Raw genomic sequence first — 18671 nt, forward strand, 5'->3', positions numbered from 1 at the left:
ATTATAGCATATTGTTATGATTGGTCTATTTTATTGTTAACTTTTTGTTGTTAATCTCTTACTGAGCCTAATTTATAAATTAAACTTTATCATAGGTATATACATATAGGAAAAAACAGTATGTAAAGGGTTCGGGACAATCCCCAGTTTCAGGCATCCACTGAGGGTCTTGGATAGTATCCCCCTTGGATAAGGGGCAGGGGATGGAGGGGCTGCCTAGTTGGCAAAACCAGAAGACAAACCCAGGCATCACAGTTCCCAATCTAGGTTACTCCAAGGTGCCACACAGATTCTTCTAATGCATTCAGGATCAAGTAACTTTAAAAGCAATTATAAGCTTATACTAAATCCAGGAGCTCCTCACATAAGGAATCGTAACTTAATGGTTAAAATCTAGGCTCTGGGCCAGACTCCTTTTACCATTTACTGGCCATGTAACCTTGGTTTAGGTTAAGTTCTCTTTATCCTGACTTCATCACCTAAAATGGAGATCACAAGCACCATATCTCACATTGTGAGAACAGACTCAGCATATGTGATGCTCTTAGAACAGAGCCCGGCCCGCATTACGATTCAATAAAGGTTAGCTGTCAATGATTTCCAACGTCGAAACCATGCCCACTTTTTTAAAGTGATGTACAAAGGCTCTGGACATTAAAGATGATCTAGTCGGCTGGGGTCCATTTCCTTTCTTCATAAAATCTTAAACGCCTCACTCTGGGTTTGGTGTGTCATTATCTAAACAGCCCTGAGATGGTTTTTCAAAGCTATGAAGTAATTACATAGGCACACAGAGGCAGCCAGAAATGAAAGTCACACAGCATTATGCTCTTCAAAGGCCCTTGCTGACACAACCAAACAATGCGGTGGTGCAAAGGACCAGTGCTGACTAAGGTGGAGGGTTTCATCAGCTCAGTACCCCTGTCTTCCAGTCAAACACGGAGCAGGGCCCAGTGTGCAAGGATGTGCTCACAGGTGCAGGAATGCTATTCCCCAAGAGGTGCTTCTGTTGTCCAGAGCTAAGATGCCCTCCACCCCAACCCCCTTAGTTTTTTTTTTTTCTTTTCTTTCTTTCTTTTTCTTTTTTTTTTTTCTTAAGTAACTCAGACAACTGCATACCAGTCAGTCCAAACATTTCTCAACTCCAATGACAGGTCGTTTGCTGGTCCATCATGGACACGAAGAAGATGGGGACTCTGCTCCACAAAGTCTGGCATTCCATGCAGAGCAAATGCCTAGACACTAACTCTTTGTGGACAGTAATATAGGAAAAGGTGTACTTTCATGCTAAATACAAATTGTATATTCATTCCAGAGTGCACAATCAATAAAATATGAAACTGTACTATGGATTTTGGTGCTAATAAACTCTTAAATTCCATTATGGTTTAATTATTAATCTACATACACACATTATAATAGCAACTTATACGCACTTGTATAATGAACAAAATAGAGTTCTAACATATTTCCACATCCTATTTAACAAGTTACATAATGACTACATTAATTTCGCTCTTATAGTGAATAGCTTTAAAAGTTTTTCCTAAATAAATTGTATTAATAGCTAGTGCAAAATATTGGCTAAAAAGGACAAAGGAATTTCAGAGCTTTGGGAGACAATATGGAATGCTAATATTTTGGAAACCAGAGACATGCTAACTTGAGATTCTGGGTGCCTGCCCAAAAGAGATACACTTAAATTCCCTTCTATCACTTTGAGCAAGGACTCAAAAAACACATCCAAAAGCTCTAAGCAAAAACAAAACAAAACAACAACAAAAAAAAACACAAAAAACTGGACTCTTGCAGAGGGTAGATATCAAACTGCAAACCATATAGAGTCACAGCCTTTAATGACCTTAAGTCCAAATATATTTGCCACTGACCAAAACAGTTTGAAGCAATTTCTACAGACTGTTTCCATGGAGATGCACACACTTTTAAAAACAGATTACATACAGAGCTCCCAAAGGATGTATACATGGGCATTAATTGCGACATGGCTTGTAACAGCAAATAAATGAGAGATATTCTAAATTTCCATCAACAGCAGTGCTAAACTGCGCTATATCCAGACAACGAAATTCCATTTGGGTGCTAGAAAGAATGAGGCAGATGCACAGGTATGGACATGGACTGTAGCGTACCGTGGAGAAAAAGCACGGGAACATGTTCCTTAGGGGCTACCTTTAGATCATCCAGAAGTACTTTACTCCACGTACCATTCTACACATCGTTCTGCAACTAGCTTTCTTCCTCCCAGACGTGTTTATACATGCAAAAAAAAAGTCTATAAATGACACTCAACCCAATCCCTGCCAGGCGGCACCTAAGAGGGTGGATTTTACTTTACAGACTTTGTTATATGAATTTTTTAAACAAAAGCGCATGGTCTAGGTTTTTCCATTTTTAAGTTAAAAATAACTTAATAAAAATCACTTCTGATGCTTGATGACCATATGAGAAGTGCCTTCGTGTTTCTCTCTTATCACCTCTATGAAATATACCTTCTTTGTACCAACCATACCCTTTTTAGGTCATGTGAGAGTTCTCACCCTCAAGAGAAAGTTCTTTCTCCCCGCCCCTCCCCCCAGTGCATAGGGATTTCTAGAGATCGTGAGATGTAAAGTTATTCTGGCATCACTAAAAATGACCTGAAATCAAGTGGTTTAAAAATACCATCAAAGCAGGGGTCTGTTCACTGTGACATTATTTGTTTTTTGTCAAGTTCTTCACCTCCAAGCTGCAACTCTACCTCCGTCACCGCCAGAGAGAGGCTATTCTGGTTTCTCTTCCCACAGACAGTTGGCTCTGTTTGTCCTCCCTGAAGCCATGAGACCTGCAGGCCCTCCGCTTTCCCACCGAGAGCCACTCCAGGGAGCAGCCTCTGCAGAAATCCCAGTTCCTGCTGTCGGCAATTATGGGAACTTGAGGGATGCTGCTCTCCTCCTCCATCCTTGAGGGTCCCATCAATAATTAAATATGAAAATATAAAAAACTTGGGGCACCCGGGTGGCTCAGTCGTTAAGCGTCTGCCTTCGGCTCAGGTCATGATCTCAGAGTCCTGGGATCAAGCCCCGCATCGGGCTCCCTGCTCAGTGGGAAGCCTGCTTCTCCCTCTCCCACTCCCCCCTGCCTGTGTTCCCTCTCTCGCTGTGTCTCTCTCTGTCAAATAAATAAATAAAATCTTAAAAAAAAAAAACTTTAAAAAAACCAATACTAAAAAATTAAAAAAATATATAAAAAACTTATTAAGAATCACAGTCTCAAAAATGCAATGCCACCGATCTCTGTCCTTTCAAATAGTAGAGCCATTCTTTGAAGGAAGACACGTTCTGATGGCTATTCTAGAAAGACATCAGTGTGACTGACAAGCCCAGTTCCAGAGACCACTGAAGTAGACTATTTGAAAATAGACTCAAAAACACTAACAGTGGTGATCGTTGGCTTAAATATTACAGAATCTTTCTAATATCCAAGTAAAAAGAGTACAATGGACACATGTCGACTGTGGAAGAACTTTTTAAGGGATTAAGAAGAGATATGAATTAAGACCCACATCAAGCTGACAAACCAGATCAAGTCCTTCCAACCACTGCTCTGGTATCTCCGTCTCATTGTCCTAGGGGACTTTCAAAACACCACTGGCGTCTTGGAAATAAAGAGAAATATTACCTCCCCTGGGAGAACCTCGACTCCCTGAGCTGAGCTAATTGCTCACTTTTCTGTATTCCCCCAGCACGCTTCTCTACTACTATTACTGTACTAAACATAGTACTTCTACTCCGAAATTCTCTATTCACACATCTCCTCCCCACCCCCCACTCAATTGCAAACCCCTCCAGGACAGGAAGAATAAATAATATATTGATTTTTGTGGTCCCATAATAGTACCTAAAATATTAGTTCTCAAGTTTCTTGAATGAATGAGAAGTATCCTCACTGTAAATTCATTTGAATATTTAATTAGGCACCGATGGTAAAGGGCTACCACCTGAAACCCGCTGGAGGTATCCATCATGTGTTTCAGAGAAGCTAAAGCCTCGTGGGACTGAGAGCAACCCCCCAAAACTCACCCCCAATACCCATGTTTTCCAGTGTTACCATGACGATGAACAGACAGTATACAAGCAGACCCAGAAAAATAAGTCAAAAAAAAAGAGGCAGGAGAGCTTCCCTGCCTGGGAATGAAAAGGAAAGCACCCCCCTTTGAACAGGGGTCTCCATGTTACAGGTGATGTCGTCTTTCTGACAATGGTGGTGGACAGGGGAGCTGCATTTTCTCTTTATACCTCTCACATGTTTTTATTCTAGTCACTGAAACTATTAAAAAGTTGCACAAGATTTCCCTTTGTTCATTGATTTAATAAACCCCCTTTTAAACACCTGCTATGTGCTAGGCACCATTCTGGTAGAGTTCCGACACGAACACGTCAGAGTCTCAAGGGGTTTGCCGTCCCACGTGGGAGACACACAGACACAACACAATAGGACACGACTTACACAAGGGATCCTTGTCCGATCATTCTCGCCGCTCCCCTCACCACGAGGGAATAAGGAAAACCTTAGGACAGACAACCCGTGTGAGGAGGGAAGGACGGCAACGAAACGCAGGGTTCCAGGCTCGGCAACCAGCACGTCATTAGCAGTGACCCACACCACACACCAGGCCCCCTCCCGCACAAGCCGTGCCTCCTTGTCTCTACTTTTCACTCCCCCTCCCACGTGTTTCATTATCTGGAGGACTGCCTGCAACTTCCAATATGGGGAATCCCACAGTTTTCTAGGAAGTTAAAACCGTGAGTCAGCTAAGCTCTGGTAACTTCAGCTATCGCTCCCCGTGAAGCCACCCAAGGGTAAGAGCCCACACGCTGCATTCGGTTCATGCTGGAAGCCGTCCCTCCATCTGCTTACCACGTGTGTTGGTCGCCATGTCAGCCACTTTCTGAAAGGCATCCAAGAAGGCAGCCGCTGCTACTACTGTGGTCCTAAAATGCAAACAGAGAACAAAAGCATGAGGATTGTCTCACGCAAGTTCATTACAGCTAAAGGGTTAACACCTCTGCAGGGAACGGAATGCAACCTTCTGGGAGAAACGACTCAACTGGACATGGACAGGCACAGGCTTGGCAGGCAGGCCCCCTTGTTTGCTCAGGAAGCATTTCTCCCCATATTAGCACTCTCTCCAGAAAATACCCAGCGCATTCGGGGCTGGTCGGTAATTGTGGGCAATTCCTCCCATCCCGTTCCACCTGATGACATAATTACTGGGCCAAATTTCACAAAGGAGGAAAGACAGGTGTTTCTAACCTAAAAGAAAAACATCATTAAAAACTAGAAATGGTACAGGTGAAATTAATTTTAGAGTTAGACAAACAGCATCTCTACGTGGACTGGGAGATGGAATCTTGGAGAGCGAGCCTCTGCTTCAAATACTTCATATTAGAATTGGGAAAATGGAGACAAGTTCAGAGTGACTTTCAAAAATCACCAGTTTGCCTGAGAACTGGAATGGATATAGCCTGGCAGGATGCACAGTCCCGTGCTCATCCCGCTGCAGGACAAGATCCTAGCCGTGTGACTTTTCCCTCTAAATCCCACTTATAATGAAACTGAGACTATTTTTTCAACCTGAGAATGCTATCTCAACTGCATCTTCTGAATTCCTTGAGACTGAGAAGTCGCTACAGTCATCTGCTGTCCTAGAAATTATTTTGAGTTCTTCACATCCTCTTGAGAACTCTGTGGTCTACCGGTTCCTAGCACTGTGATCCCAAGATGTCATCCAGTGAAGTTAGATAAGCCCCGCTCCCCACCAGGACCTGGGCCTACAACACACAAGACAGCCCCAGGACTCGCACACATGGACTTCACAATCCAGCGTGGAGCCTGAAGTGCATTTCCAAGTTTGTCACGTATGAATCTAGTCTTTGCTCAGCATTCCTAAGAACGCAAAGCTGTAGAAGGAAGAACATGAGAATAAGGACTAGAAAGGAAGTTCAAGATGGAACTAAAGAAAGGACGCTATACCTCAGCAACAGTAGCTCTGACACAGAAGGTTCTGAAAGGTGCTGGGAGTGGTCCCCAGGAAAACCCGGGCCACAGTCCCTTAGCACCAAACTGCAGAATGACGCCTGATATTGTCCAGTAGAGCAAGAAAATATTCTGCTCACATTAAAAAAAAAAAAAAAACACAAAACTGAAAGAAAAAAGCCCCTCTGAAGTGTATTTTTCAAAGAGCTGACATCAAATGCAAACCCTGGAAAAGTTAGCTTTATCAAACATCCTCGGATTTATAAATAATTCATTCTGATTGACGATTAATATCGGACACAATGGCTGGATTGATTCTCGTTCAAGTCAATGCTGATCATTCCAATTTAATGAGCCAGCTGTAGAGGTGCCTTGCTACACGGGCTCCCCTGAAAAGGAGGATGGTGGTCAAGTGTGAGGAATTATGAGCTTTTAACCACTGCCTTCCAGTGAGTCCTATTTCATTGTCTGCTGTTGTCATGAGACATCGTGGTTCTCTGACGGGGCTGAGCCAACACGCATGCGCCTGCAGCACTGAGCAAGGATTCAGCACACACACTCCAAGCTTATTCGCCTCTCCTACAGTCTTCTCATCCTTTCTTTACTTCCGAAAACTAAACCATGTGCCCGAGGCTCTCAGCTGGGTACTCCTAGTTTGACAAAATAAAGAAATAGTCCCTGTCCTCAGGAGGCCTCAATGTTGTGAATAAAATATATAAAATGTTCTTTGTACCAACAGGGATAAGATTGCTTTAAGTTTTGGGGCGCCTGGATGGCTCAGCTGGTTAAGCGGCCGACTCTTGACTTCAGCTCAGATCATAATCTCAAGGGTCCTGGGATCGAGCCCCCCTGTCAGACTCTGTGCTCAGCGGGGAATCAGCTTCAGGTCTCTCTCTCCCTCTGCCCCTCCCCCACGCTCTTTCTAAAATAAATAAATCTTTAAAAAAAAGATTGCTTTAAGTTTCATTGTAACTGATTAGCTGTGCTAAACAAATACTTCAAGTTTTAGCTTCCTCTTTGGTAAAAGGGAAAGAGAGGATCTTCTCCTTGGTCAACCCTGAAAGGTGGCCAGACAGTTAAATGAGGTCAGAAAAGAAAAGAGGCAGGGTGGTGGGGGAGGGGTACTCAAATGTTTTTCTGGTTTATTCCAGGAGGGACCACCTACAGGATGGAGGGTAGGTGTAGCTCCTTGCATTCAGACAGAGGAGGTTGGAGCTGGCCCAACAGAAAACCTTTAAAAGTTCCCCCTTTTTTAAAAAAGTCTGTACAAGTTCTTAGGCACCAAAATGGTAAAGGATTTGACAAGCAGAAAAGGGGCTATATGCCTGAGTCGACTGTCCATCTGGAAGACCACTCACAGCTTGGGAAATCCTAGGTTCATGGGATAGAAATCCCAGGCCCCACGAAGCTGACAGAATGGAAGAGGAAAGATCCTTCCTTCTGGAGTTCTTCTCTCCTGGTCTACAGGGGAGCCATGGATGTCCAGTCTTACAGCTAAAGCTCCTGACATCCATGGGTAAAGGACCAAGAGGTATGTCATCCATGTGGCTTTTTATCCTAGAAAACATCTACCTGCTTTGTCCTCTGGAAAACCACCTCCATACATCCAAACCAACTGATGTCATGCCCCATATGCCATGAACGGGAATCATGAAAATTATTGCTTTTTAAAATGTCCCATCCCTCATGGGGCACCCACCAAGTGGGTAGCCCTTCTCCCCACTAAAAGCATATAGCTGTAACAAGAAGATGCTGACAAATTTTCTATTTCATATCAAATGATACATGAGCAAGCACAAGACAAGGCAACAATAATAGCCCCTTAAAGCCGCTCAGCCCTAGATCTTGTTCTTTTTTAAGCAGCTTCATTGAGGCATAATTTGTATACCATAAGATTCACCCTTTTTGGGTGTGTGATTCAACAATTTTTTTAGTAAAGTTAGAATTTTGCAACCACTACCACAAGCCAATTTTAGAACACTTCCATCACCCCCAAAAGATTTCTCTTGCCCATTTGTACTCAATCTCCTGTTCCTCTCCTAGTCCCAGGCAACACTCATCTATATCTGTCTCTACAGATCTGCATTTTCTAGACATTTCACACACATGGAATTATACAATAGTCAACAGTGAGTTGTAAACTCTTTATAAAGATAGGCAGTGGGCAGAATGGACTACGCAGCCAGACTCAGGTTCAGATCCCTGCTCTGCCATTTACTAGCTGTGTGACATTGCAGCCAGACTCAGGTTCAGATCCCTGCTCTGCCATTTACTAGCTGTGTGACACTGGACAAGTTACTTAGCTGCTCGGCGCCTCAGTTCTTTCATCAGTAAATTGAGGATAATAACTGTACGATAATAGCTGTACTGGGGGTTGTGAGATCTAATTAATTTACCATAGGCCTGGCACATAGTGAGCATTACATAAATGTGGCTCATTATTACCTTACATATGATACCTCATTACCTTACATATGGTAACCCAAAATTCCTGTGGAAGCAGAGCAGACAGGAGTTCGGTTTTACGTATGGGAATCGGGGGGTCAGGAGGTAAGGCTAAGAAGTGGCGGTGCTCAAATTAGAACCCACTACATGCTTCTGTATCTGTAATGCTGCCAAAATTAACCTCGATCTGCATCCTGGGTCGGTCCTATTCCATCCTTTGTCTAAGGATGTTGCCATTTTTCTGGGGATGACATGCTTCTCTACTTACCGAAGCTGGGACTGTAGCTTTCCTGCTTTGTTTATGAAATCTTCCCACACTGGATAGCTCCCCTACAACAAAACAAAGTCATCAATCAGTAAGGCATGCTGTGATAGACATCTGATTAAGACAATAACAGAACACCCAATTCCCATTATACAGGGAACAATCTGTGTGTGCGCTCTTCCTCTGCAGTCTAGGATATGGTGCCCAGATTATATATAAATGCATTGGCTCCGAAATGGGTTTAGAACGTGCTCAGGCCCTGTTATCTTGTAAATACTACAAACGCCAACTGGAACATGTTTGGCAGAATCTAACACATACATGGATAGATCACTTTTTGAGTAACAGACGGTGGGTCCCAATCAAGATACGGAGAACATTTAAGGCTCTGACTGGAACCGCCCGACCCTGGCCACAGCTTTTCCCACCCTCATCCCCCAAGGGCAAGGAGGAGGGAACCAGAGTGATTGGCGCTCCTCCCCAGGACACTGACTGGACAGCCACGGGGAAGCATTACTAACGGATCAGAATCTCAAGGTTGAGAAGTTATCAAAGGGTAGCCACCCAGCTGATGGCTTGAACCCAGCACCTACACACGACATGACGACACGTGAATCCCCAGCACATTTCAGCTCACAGGGAACTCAACACCCTCCTGGGGGAGGCTCTGCCATCATGTCCTCTGTGTCCGTGTGGCACCAGCTTGAACCTTCTGGGGACCTCAAGGTGACGCCCAACCCCACTTCCGGGTGGAAGTCTTTTCAAAGAACTGAGAAAAACCAGCACATTCCTCCAGCTTTCCCTTCTCTCCCCATTTGTAGTTCATGTTCTACCCAGGTCCGTGTTTCGCATCCCTGAAGCGTCCTGGGGACACAGCAAGGCATCTATCCCCTTTTAAGGGTGGTACTCAGACACAAACTCAAAACTGCAGGTGCAATTCTGACCGGGGCAAACCAGAGTGGGGCGTGACACCTCCCTACACAGACACGTTCAACTGATATGAAGATCAAGGAGCCAAGCAAGAGGGGATGCAAAATAAACCCATCAAAGGAGAAGCCATGGCTAAAGAAGCAGAGTTTGGCACGGAATAGTTTACATACAGAGCTAAGACTCAACACCTGCGGGGTGATACTTGCCACCTCCTCAGTTGGCGGTTTAAGGAGCGGAGGGAGAAATTCTGCTGAAATTCATCATTTCATCTTCCATTAATTACAGAAGCCCACCAAAACAGGCTGCAACGGCAACTGAGCCAAAACATAATGATTTCATCTTCCTACTGATTTGAATGGTCTTAGTTTCTTACCCTGGCATACAGCTGCTCAACCTTGCCACCACTGACATTTCGGGCCAGAGGGTTCTTTTCTGTGGGGGACTGTCCTGTGTGGCCCTGTAGGGTGTTCAGCACCATCACTGACCTCAGCTTCACTAAATGCCAATAATAGGGGCGCCAGGGTAGCTCAGTCGGTTAAACGTCTGACTCTTGATTTCAGCTCAGGTCAGGATCTTAGGGTCCTGGGATCGAGCCCTGCGTCAGGCCCTGCACTCAGTGGGAAGTCGGCTTGAGGATTCTCTCTCTACCCCTCCCCCAGCTTGCACGAGCCCTCTCTCTTTCTCTAAAATAAATAAACAAATCTTTAGAACAAAAAACCACTGCTTTAAAGGGATGCTTGAGCCCCTCCCCCACACTGGGCTCCCTGCTCAGCGGGGAGTCGGCTTGTCCCTCTCCCCCTTCCCCTCCCCCTGCTCACTCTCTGTGTGTCTCTCTCTCTCTCAAATAAATAAATAAAATCTTTAAAAAATAAAGTAAAATAAAGGGATGCCTGAGAAACTAATTTCTTTTGGTCACCTGAAGTTCAGCAATTTCTTCAGTATTATTTCACTTAAGTTTCGATTCTCCTGTTAAAGTAAAACCAAATATATTTTTGTTTTACATCTTATCATAAAAAGTGCCTCTTTCTACATTTCTCTAGCTATCAAGTCTGTCTGAAAATGTGCAGAGAGATATCTGGAAAATTGTCTACCAAAGTTCAAATGGCCTATTTCTGGAAGCTGAGATTTGGACCAATGTGTTGCTTTCTGGTTTGTATTTTCTTATATGGCCATAGTTTTTTTGTTTTTTTGTTTTGTGTGTATGTGTTTTAATTAAGGGTCATGTATCATTTTTATGAAAACAATAGTCATCATTTTTTTTTAATTTTAAGATCAAACTAGAGGTTCTGGCAATAAGAGCACCATGAAGTTACAAACCGCCCAAAGCCTAAAGTCTGTTTCACAGATGCTGCTAGAGCACATCGACCAACTCTGCATCTGAGACCTGCTTGGCCCAACTGCAGGTCTCGGGATTTATTCCCCCAAGTGACAGTTGGCTCCTGTGGGGCGCTAAGCTGCACCAGGCCAGGCATCCTGTCTGACTGGCTCCTGGCAGAGGCCCTTTGGCAGCCACACCTGAGCTCCTGACACCAATATCCACACACAGGTCCTGTCACCACATTGCTAAGCCACACAGCCTCCATCTCGTCTTTGTGCCCCATGGGCTGCTTCTACCCAAGAGCATAACTTTAACTTAGGTTGAATGAATCCTTGACAGCTCAAGCTACCATTCCAGGCCCATCCAGACCTTGTGGGGGAGGCCAGTTATAACACCTAACGTATTTACCATTTTCTTATCAAGTATGAACACCCTTTCTACATCTATATCCAAGTAATTAAAGGGGCAAGGGCTGAGATCAGAGTTCTCTGGCTGGCCGTGACAGATCTCTGTCCACAGGGACATCGGCATACTTTAAGAGCACAAGAGTTCAACCAACAAATCACAGCCTCACCTTTTTTTCTTTTTCTTTTTCTTCTCCTTCAGATCCCCGAGAAAGTATGAGAAGCTTTTTGAAAAGCCTAAAGATGTTCAGACATACTGACCGCCAACTTCTAGCCAAAAGGTACCAGCATCACTCATCTACACAAAGGCGGCCATGACCGCCGGGCCCTCCTATCCCCAGCACCAACCGCTCCCTGCAGGGGCCCCTGTGAGAAGGTCACTGAGATGATCCAGAAGATTGAAGAAAAAGGTGACGCACATTCAATGACAACACGCCAGAAAGACAACAGGCCTGTGCAGGAAGCGCACAGTCCTGATTTCTAGCCATGGCTGCGCCAGCCAAGTATTAGGGAAAGTCACTTTACCTCTCAGGGCCCGCTCCTTATAAAGACAAACAATAAAAACAAATAATTCCATCACCATTACTGAACACGGACATCACTGAACACTAAAAGAATGGCGGGAAGGCATAAGGGGATAAGCCACTACTTCTCGGGGTTGGCGGGAGGGATAACGGAGATCAGACCTCAAAAGCGCTCAGTGCAGCGCCGGGCACTCTGTCAGTGTCCAATAAACACTGGACAGGACTGACCCAAGGGTTTGCAGGCCCCTGTAATCTCACTCACGCTACTGGCACAGATGTTAAAGCCTCGAAGTCAGACTGTCCGTCCAGGCTGGAATCCTGCATGCTAAGTGCAGAACCAGCTGCATCTCACAACTAGTTAACCAGCTGGGTGTAGGGAGTCAGACTAGTCTCTGCCGCTCTCCCTGGCACACGGCAGGAGGAGTACTCAGACCGACATGAATGTGCCTGAAATCAACTGCTCAAAGCACTTAAAAAAACAACTTGTCTGCCCCCACCACTTGGGAGCCTCGTTTCAGTCTTTACCAAATTAGCAACAAAAGGAGGGTCCCCTCTCTAGTCAAGGGGTGCAGCACACAGCTCTCCGCCCACGAACACCCACTCAGCCAGAAGAAGGCTGCCGAAAGCAGCTCTTTCCTGATTTAATGATATTTGACAGTCTATCAAAGAGTGTCAGGCCCACCTGTTTTAGGCAATATATAATTTAATGGATTCTAAAAAAAAAAAAAAAATGAACTTCTAAGAACAGAAGACAAAACCTCCTTGTTGAGAATTTTTTTTTAAAGTGCGTAAATGTTATTAAAATTTAATGGCAAGGTGATGTTGGATTGTTCTAGATCTAGTTTTGTTTTTTTTTAAAGTTTCTTTCAAGGTTAAAAAAAAAAAAGTTTCTACCCACCTGAAAAGTAGCTTTACTACAAAAATTCAAAAGCTTGGAGTTAGTGAGAGGAGAGAGAAGAAACTTGAAGAAAGAGTTAAAGGTAACAGAGAAAAAGCCAGGGCTTCTTCTAGACTCTAAGACCGAGTGAAAGAGAATATACTCAAGTTTCAAAAGAAATCTGCACATCAACATGCCATATCCACTGAGAACCCTATCAGAAAACAATCCCAACACAGTCCTTAATTTTCTCATCTGCACCGCCCACCAGCGAGTCCCAGAGAGCTCTCCTGTGAGACCACTGGTTCTGACTGGGCACCGTTCACGTTTGAGGAAATCCCCAGGAACACAGTCCTGGGGCTGTGAAAAAAGTCTCCACACAGACCCCTCTGTGGCGTTCACCAGAGAACACAAAGATTTCACAACTTTCCAGACAGACCAAAATCAAAGAAAATAAGACTCCCGCCAAGCACCTCGGCTCTGCCAAGTCCAAAGTCACAGGCAACGGGTACGTGACTCTCCTCTCCCTGGAACCCCTTGGCTTTCTTTGGAGAAGAGGGCAGGTTTTGAACCCCAGGCGATTTGTTGAAAATAAAACTCACACCACACTGGATTCTGAGAGAAAGGAAAAGTCCCCTATTCCAAAAACGAGTTTGTTTACAAACATGTAAAGGACTCCCTTGATCAAGTTGCAAGACTGCCCCCCTTCCTACAGCAAGAGAGGTGGGGCTTCCTTGAAGACAGGCTATTATAGCTCACACCTCTGCATCCACCAGGTGGGGTGCCCACCATGCTCCCCACACCACACACCCCGCCACTGATGTCTGTTCTCTCTTCTAACCTCCAGGGCATTCAACATCTGGAAAACTCCTATTCAGCCATAATAAATAAAATCTTAAAAAAAAAAAAATCCCAAGTCACCTAGGTGACAAGAGAACCTAACTCACAGGTCACATACCTAACAATAGTCTGGTCCCTTAGGGAGGGGGTGGGTGGTGAAGTCTTTTACTTACTTCTGAGAAAAACGACCCACCCAGTCTCTGTCAACTCCCCAAGAGGTTGGTGGCCACTTAAGCAAATATGGAAGTTGGCTTCCCCACCCCCACCATCCAAGCTGAGCTCTGGGAACACCCCAGGGTTCCTCTCTTCTCCCCCGCTTCCTCCACTCTCCCCACAGCCAGAAGGGGGGACAGGCCACTTGCCTAACGCAGGGCGCAGGACACAGCACCCAGCCAGTGGCTGTTTTGGCTTGGGGTTCTGTTTTGCTTTGTTTTGTTCTGTATTAAACAGAGGCCCAGGATGCCATCCCACACACAGAGCAGAAGAATAAACTGTGTGTAACTCGTTGGCATGGCTAGTTAACGATGCCCCATAAATAATGTAGCAACTGCCTCTCCCAGCCCAGCCCGCTGTGGCAGCGGGACCTCAGGGGACAGCTGAGGGAACCAGACACCCATGCTGGGAACTCGGGGGGAGCCGGGAGCCATGGTCAGAGAAGGGGCAATGTGAGAAGAGCCAGAGTTAGAGAAGTCTCCCAAGGAGGAAGACTGCAGCTTAGCTTAAAACAAATGAGACACTGGCTCCAGGGAGTGGGTTCCAGCTCAAAGGCCTCTGTCCTGCCCAAAGGTTCCAGAGGGATTCTGGCTCACCATGCTGCTGAGAACTCAAGTCCTGGGCACACGACTGGACGGGTAACCTCCCAAGCCCCTCTTCTCACCCTGGCGACATGACCACCACCACCATCATCATCATCATCAAGCATCACCAGTTTCTAAAACAGTTGCTTGGTGCCAGGTGCATGGATCAGCAGGTCTCACACTTTCACTTCCATGCCCATCACCTGGGGATCCTGCAGAAACGCAGGCTCGGATTCCCTTGGTCTGGATGTCGCGTGTTTCACCTAAGCGAATGCTGAGGCTGTTGGTGCACAGACACGCTGAGGAGCACAGCCTGATACACACTCCGTTCTGTGCTCACAACACCCCGCCGAGGCAGGTGCTACTGTTATTTCGCAGCGGAGGAAATGGAGGACCAACTTTGGGGCCCAAGGGCTAGCCTGACTCTGGGAAGTACAAGCCACGAGGCGAACAGACCCAGCTACCCAGGCCAGCCCCTGGGCTGCAGAAGGCCGCTCAGTAGGCAGGCTGGGTCCCGCTCGGTTCAAAAAGGGAGGTACGAGGGCTCCCCAAACTGCAAATGCTCCAGGGGAGCTAGAAATGGTCATGAGCCTCAACCACGTGAAAAAGAAACCACAAGACACAAAACAAAGTAAAGCCCTTCGTGTAGAAAAAGGTCTGGAAGGAATGAACCCTAAATGTTCACAGGTGCTGTCATCCATGGTGCGATTATGGGTAACTTGATCACATCTTCAGGTTTTCGATGGACACGGGGACCGATCAGGTTCTAGCTGACAGCCTGTCTGGAGCATCGCTACAGGCTACTGCTGTCAGCACCCCAAGCCACCAGCCCCCCCCCCCCCCCCCCGGCAGATCTGCAGGAACCTCCTCAGGCAAGCACAAGTAGCACAGCCCTCCTCTCCTAGGTCACCCCTTGGTGTGGACTTTGGGGAAATGAAAAGCAAAGCTTCCAGAGGAAGCTTCTGATCTGAACAGGAGTGCCTCTGGACCCCGTGTGCTTCCACAAGCACGAGGCAGGACTCGGCAGCTTCCAGAAGTAGGTGTGCAGGATGAAGACAGGGCCCCTGACTGCCTGTCGCAGCTTTGTCCCAAAAGCCACCCTTCCCCACCCTATCCTGTAAGAGGAAGGGCTCCCAAGATCCTCAGATGAAAGGCACTGCGTAAGCCCATCCATCATAAAAACCATTCCTGGGCTTTTATTCTCTGATTCGGGCCTGCCTAATCCACTAATTATCCCTGTCCATCAAATGGATGACAGCCTTGGGGATAATCAATGGTTGCTTCCTCCACACGCCCACCCTCACCCACTTGCCCAAGCTCACCAGCAATAAATACGCCAATGAAAAGGAAGATTTAACCACAAAAGGTGCTCCCTCCACCCAACCTCCCCTCACAAACTGCTCCATTTGTAACCATAAGACCCTAATTAAGTCAAGGACATCAGGCGTCTTCTTCCTCCAGTGCTATGAGGTTCTATGCCCACGATGCCTGTTTTCTGACACATGGGTAGGTCGCCACTGGAAATAAAATAAGAACCAACCAAATATGTCAACTGTACCTTCAAAGTATTGTTGTTGTTGTTGTTGTTACATTTTCTACCAAGAGGCATTCCTTTGTCTATTCTGAGCCTTCCAGCAAAAGAGCCACTGGCCACATGGACTTAAATTTAAATTCACTACGATTAAACAAAATGTAAAATCAGTTCCTCATGCGAGTGCTCGAGTGCCACACATGGCCCGCAGTACTAGGCCGCGCGGATGCAGAACACGTCCCCCGCTGCTGACGGGGCTATCGGACAGCACCGGCCATCAGGGGACAAAGCCACTGTGGGCACCTGGCCTTGTTCTACACCGCAGTGAGGCTTCTGGTTCCACTGTTTCACTCTTGCCAAAACTGGTGTGCGTACCACGCGCTACCATTTCTATGAAAATGGAATCCTGCTCCTCTCCCTCTTCCCCAAATTCGCCCTCTCCCTGCCCAAATCTGTGCAACCCCAGTGGTCACCTGGGGCCATCCAGGAGTCCAAGTGTATTTCATGATCATCATTAAGAACCCCATCTCACGTTTCCATAGTACTTGAGGGTATAAAGGGCTCTCAGGACAACCCCTGCCAGGGTACTTGGCGGAACAGGAAACAACACTTTTCCTTTTTCTGTGGGAAAGTGAGGCACAGAAGGTTAAGTAATCTATCTGCCTCGAGTCAGAGAGGTGTTTGCCCTCACACCCAGTTTAGATCAGGAAGTGCTCCTCAGTTTGCCCAGTTCTTTGTAAAATGAAATTGCCCCCAGGGGCGCCTGGAGGGGCTCAGTTGGTTAAGTGTCTGCCTTTGGCTCAGGTCATGATCCCGGAGTTCTGGGATCGAGTCCTGTGTCTCTGTCGGACTCCCCGCTCAGTGGGAAGCCTGCTTCTCCCTCTGACCCTCCCCCCTCTCATGCGCTCTCTAATAAATCTTTAAAAAATAAAAAAATAAAATAAAATGAAAATAAATAAATAAATAAAATGAAATTAACCCCTGGGTTCCCCTAAAGCCTATTGCTTCTCCACAACTGGACACTTGGGGACTCAGTATCCAACCACCTTATACAGGGGCCGGCTGCTCTCACCCAAGTGCTCCTAAGAGATGACTGTGTACATGTAAGCAACCCCCCCAGAATAATAAACGCAGACCTACCCCCCTCTAGCCTTTGTCTCACGGTGTGGAGTCCAAAGCTCCTATTTCATTTGTTTATTCCCATGTATAAATGTCCCCATGAGATAATGAACAGAATACGTGGTGACCTGCAAACCCCATAAAAATGTTAAGTATCATCCCCATTATTTCATGCTTGCACAGCTGTACTCACCCACTTCTCCTCCCTGGAAATGCCCTCTCCGACTTGCCTCCACCCAACCCCAAAACGGATTCCTGCAATCTGTCAAATCCACCCTGGGGAGCCACGGCCTGGCCACACTGTACGCACTTCATGGGCTCTGGCACCTTCCACTGAACAGTGCCTGCCCCACGACCCCCAAGCCCCACCCCAGGCTACCAGGAAGGACACCCTGGGGGCGGGGGGAGCATCACCGAAAAAGGCACTGTGTTTGATACTTGTACAGTCGCTGTCCTCTTTTTAGTCTTCCCATAGCATGTCCTCCTGGCCTGGAGAGAGCACCCTGAGGCGCAGCCATACTCCGGAGTCTGAAAGGACCCATGTGATGTAGGCGTCGAGAGTATGGTGCTACAGTCAGACTGCCCGACTTCACATCTACCCACTGGATGACCTAAGGGATTTAGTCACCCGCCACTGCCCTGTCTTCATGTGTAAAGGACACCTATGCCAGGCCCCACCTCCAAGGATGGTAATGAGGGTAAGGGAATTAGTGCAGGCATTTAGAAGGGTGACCAGTACTTAGGACTCAATAAATCCCAGCGACTGCTATTTTCAGGAGTCTGCATGCGATGCCAGCCACCCTACCTGGGACATTTAATGAGCACCTACTATGGTAGGAGTGGGGTGGAGGCCATACAGAGATAAGGAGCCGAAGCACTGAGAAACTCAGGCTAGTAGAACACAGATTCGTTAGCCACCCATCGGAAGGCACCACACTCCAAATATAAAGTACCAGAAGGTGCAGTTGGTGTAAGCTTCCCAGGGGGGAAGCCTCGCCTAGGTCTTTAAGGCAAAGGGGCAGGAAATAAAGAAGGGAGACAGTTTTCCTTGCAAAAGAAAGAATTAGCAGAGGAAAGGGAATACAGAAGATCATGCTGCATTTAGGGATGAGAGTCATTTTGGGGTGTAATCTGGGGGCATGAGAGAGGCGAGCAGGAAGGATCTCCCTGAGCTCCTCCATGAGCTGCAAAGGAGGCTCTTGGTGGCCCAAGAACCACTCCTACCTCCTGTTCCTAGTACAATCACAACCCACCAGAGACTCACTAGGAATGTTTGCTACAACTACAGAGGCCTGAGCCCCACCCCACAGCTACACAATGGAAATCTCTGAAGCCTAGACACCTCCACTGAACACACTCCCCAGGGAACACTCACACTTTCTTGCTAAAATCACACACAGCAAGATTTGAAAATCACCACACCAGGGGCGCCTGGGTGGCTCAGTCGGTTAAGCATCTGCCTTTGGCTCAGGCCATGATTCCAGGGTCCTGGGACCCAGCTCCATGTCGGGCTCCCTGCTGAGTGGGGAGTCTGCTTCTCCCTCCCTGTGCTTGTCCTCTCTCGCTCTCTAATAAATAAAATCTT

At 46.5% G+C, this 18671-nt stretch overlaps 1 protein-coding gene across 8 annotated transcripts in view; it reads right to left on the reverse strand.

Moving 5' to 3' along the window:
- The window catches only part of MTSS1 (MTSS I-BAR domain containing 1), a 162769-nt gene that overhangs the window by 131587 nt on the left and 12511 nt on the right, over window positions 1-18671 (reverse strand). For all 8 annotated transcript variants that reach the window (XM_073893190.1, XM_073893188.1, XM_073893192.1 and 5 more), the window contains exons 2-3: window positions 8750-8811; window positions 4918-4991 (exon numbers count right to left, since the gene is read on the reverse strand). In XM_073893190.1, coding sequence (XP_073749291.1) covers window positions 4918-4991; window positions 8750-8811 — 136 coding nt within the window. The remainder of the gene's footprint in view (window positions 1-4917; window positions 4992-8749; window positions 8812-18671) is intronic.

Source organism: Callorhinus ursinus, unplaced genomic scaffold, assembly GCF_003265705.2.
Source record: "Callorhinus ursinus isolate GAN/ISIS: 27379988/994484 unplaced genomic scaffold, GSC_fseal_2.0 scaffold5, whole genome shotgun sequence".
In the NCBI taxonomy this organism is placed as follows: domain Eukaryota; kingdom Metazoa; phylum Chordata; class Mammalia; order Carnivora; family Otariidae; genus Callorhinus; species Callorhinus ursinus.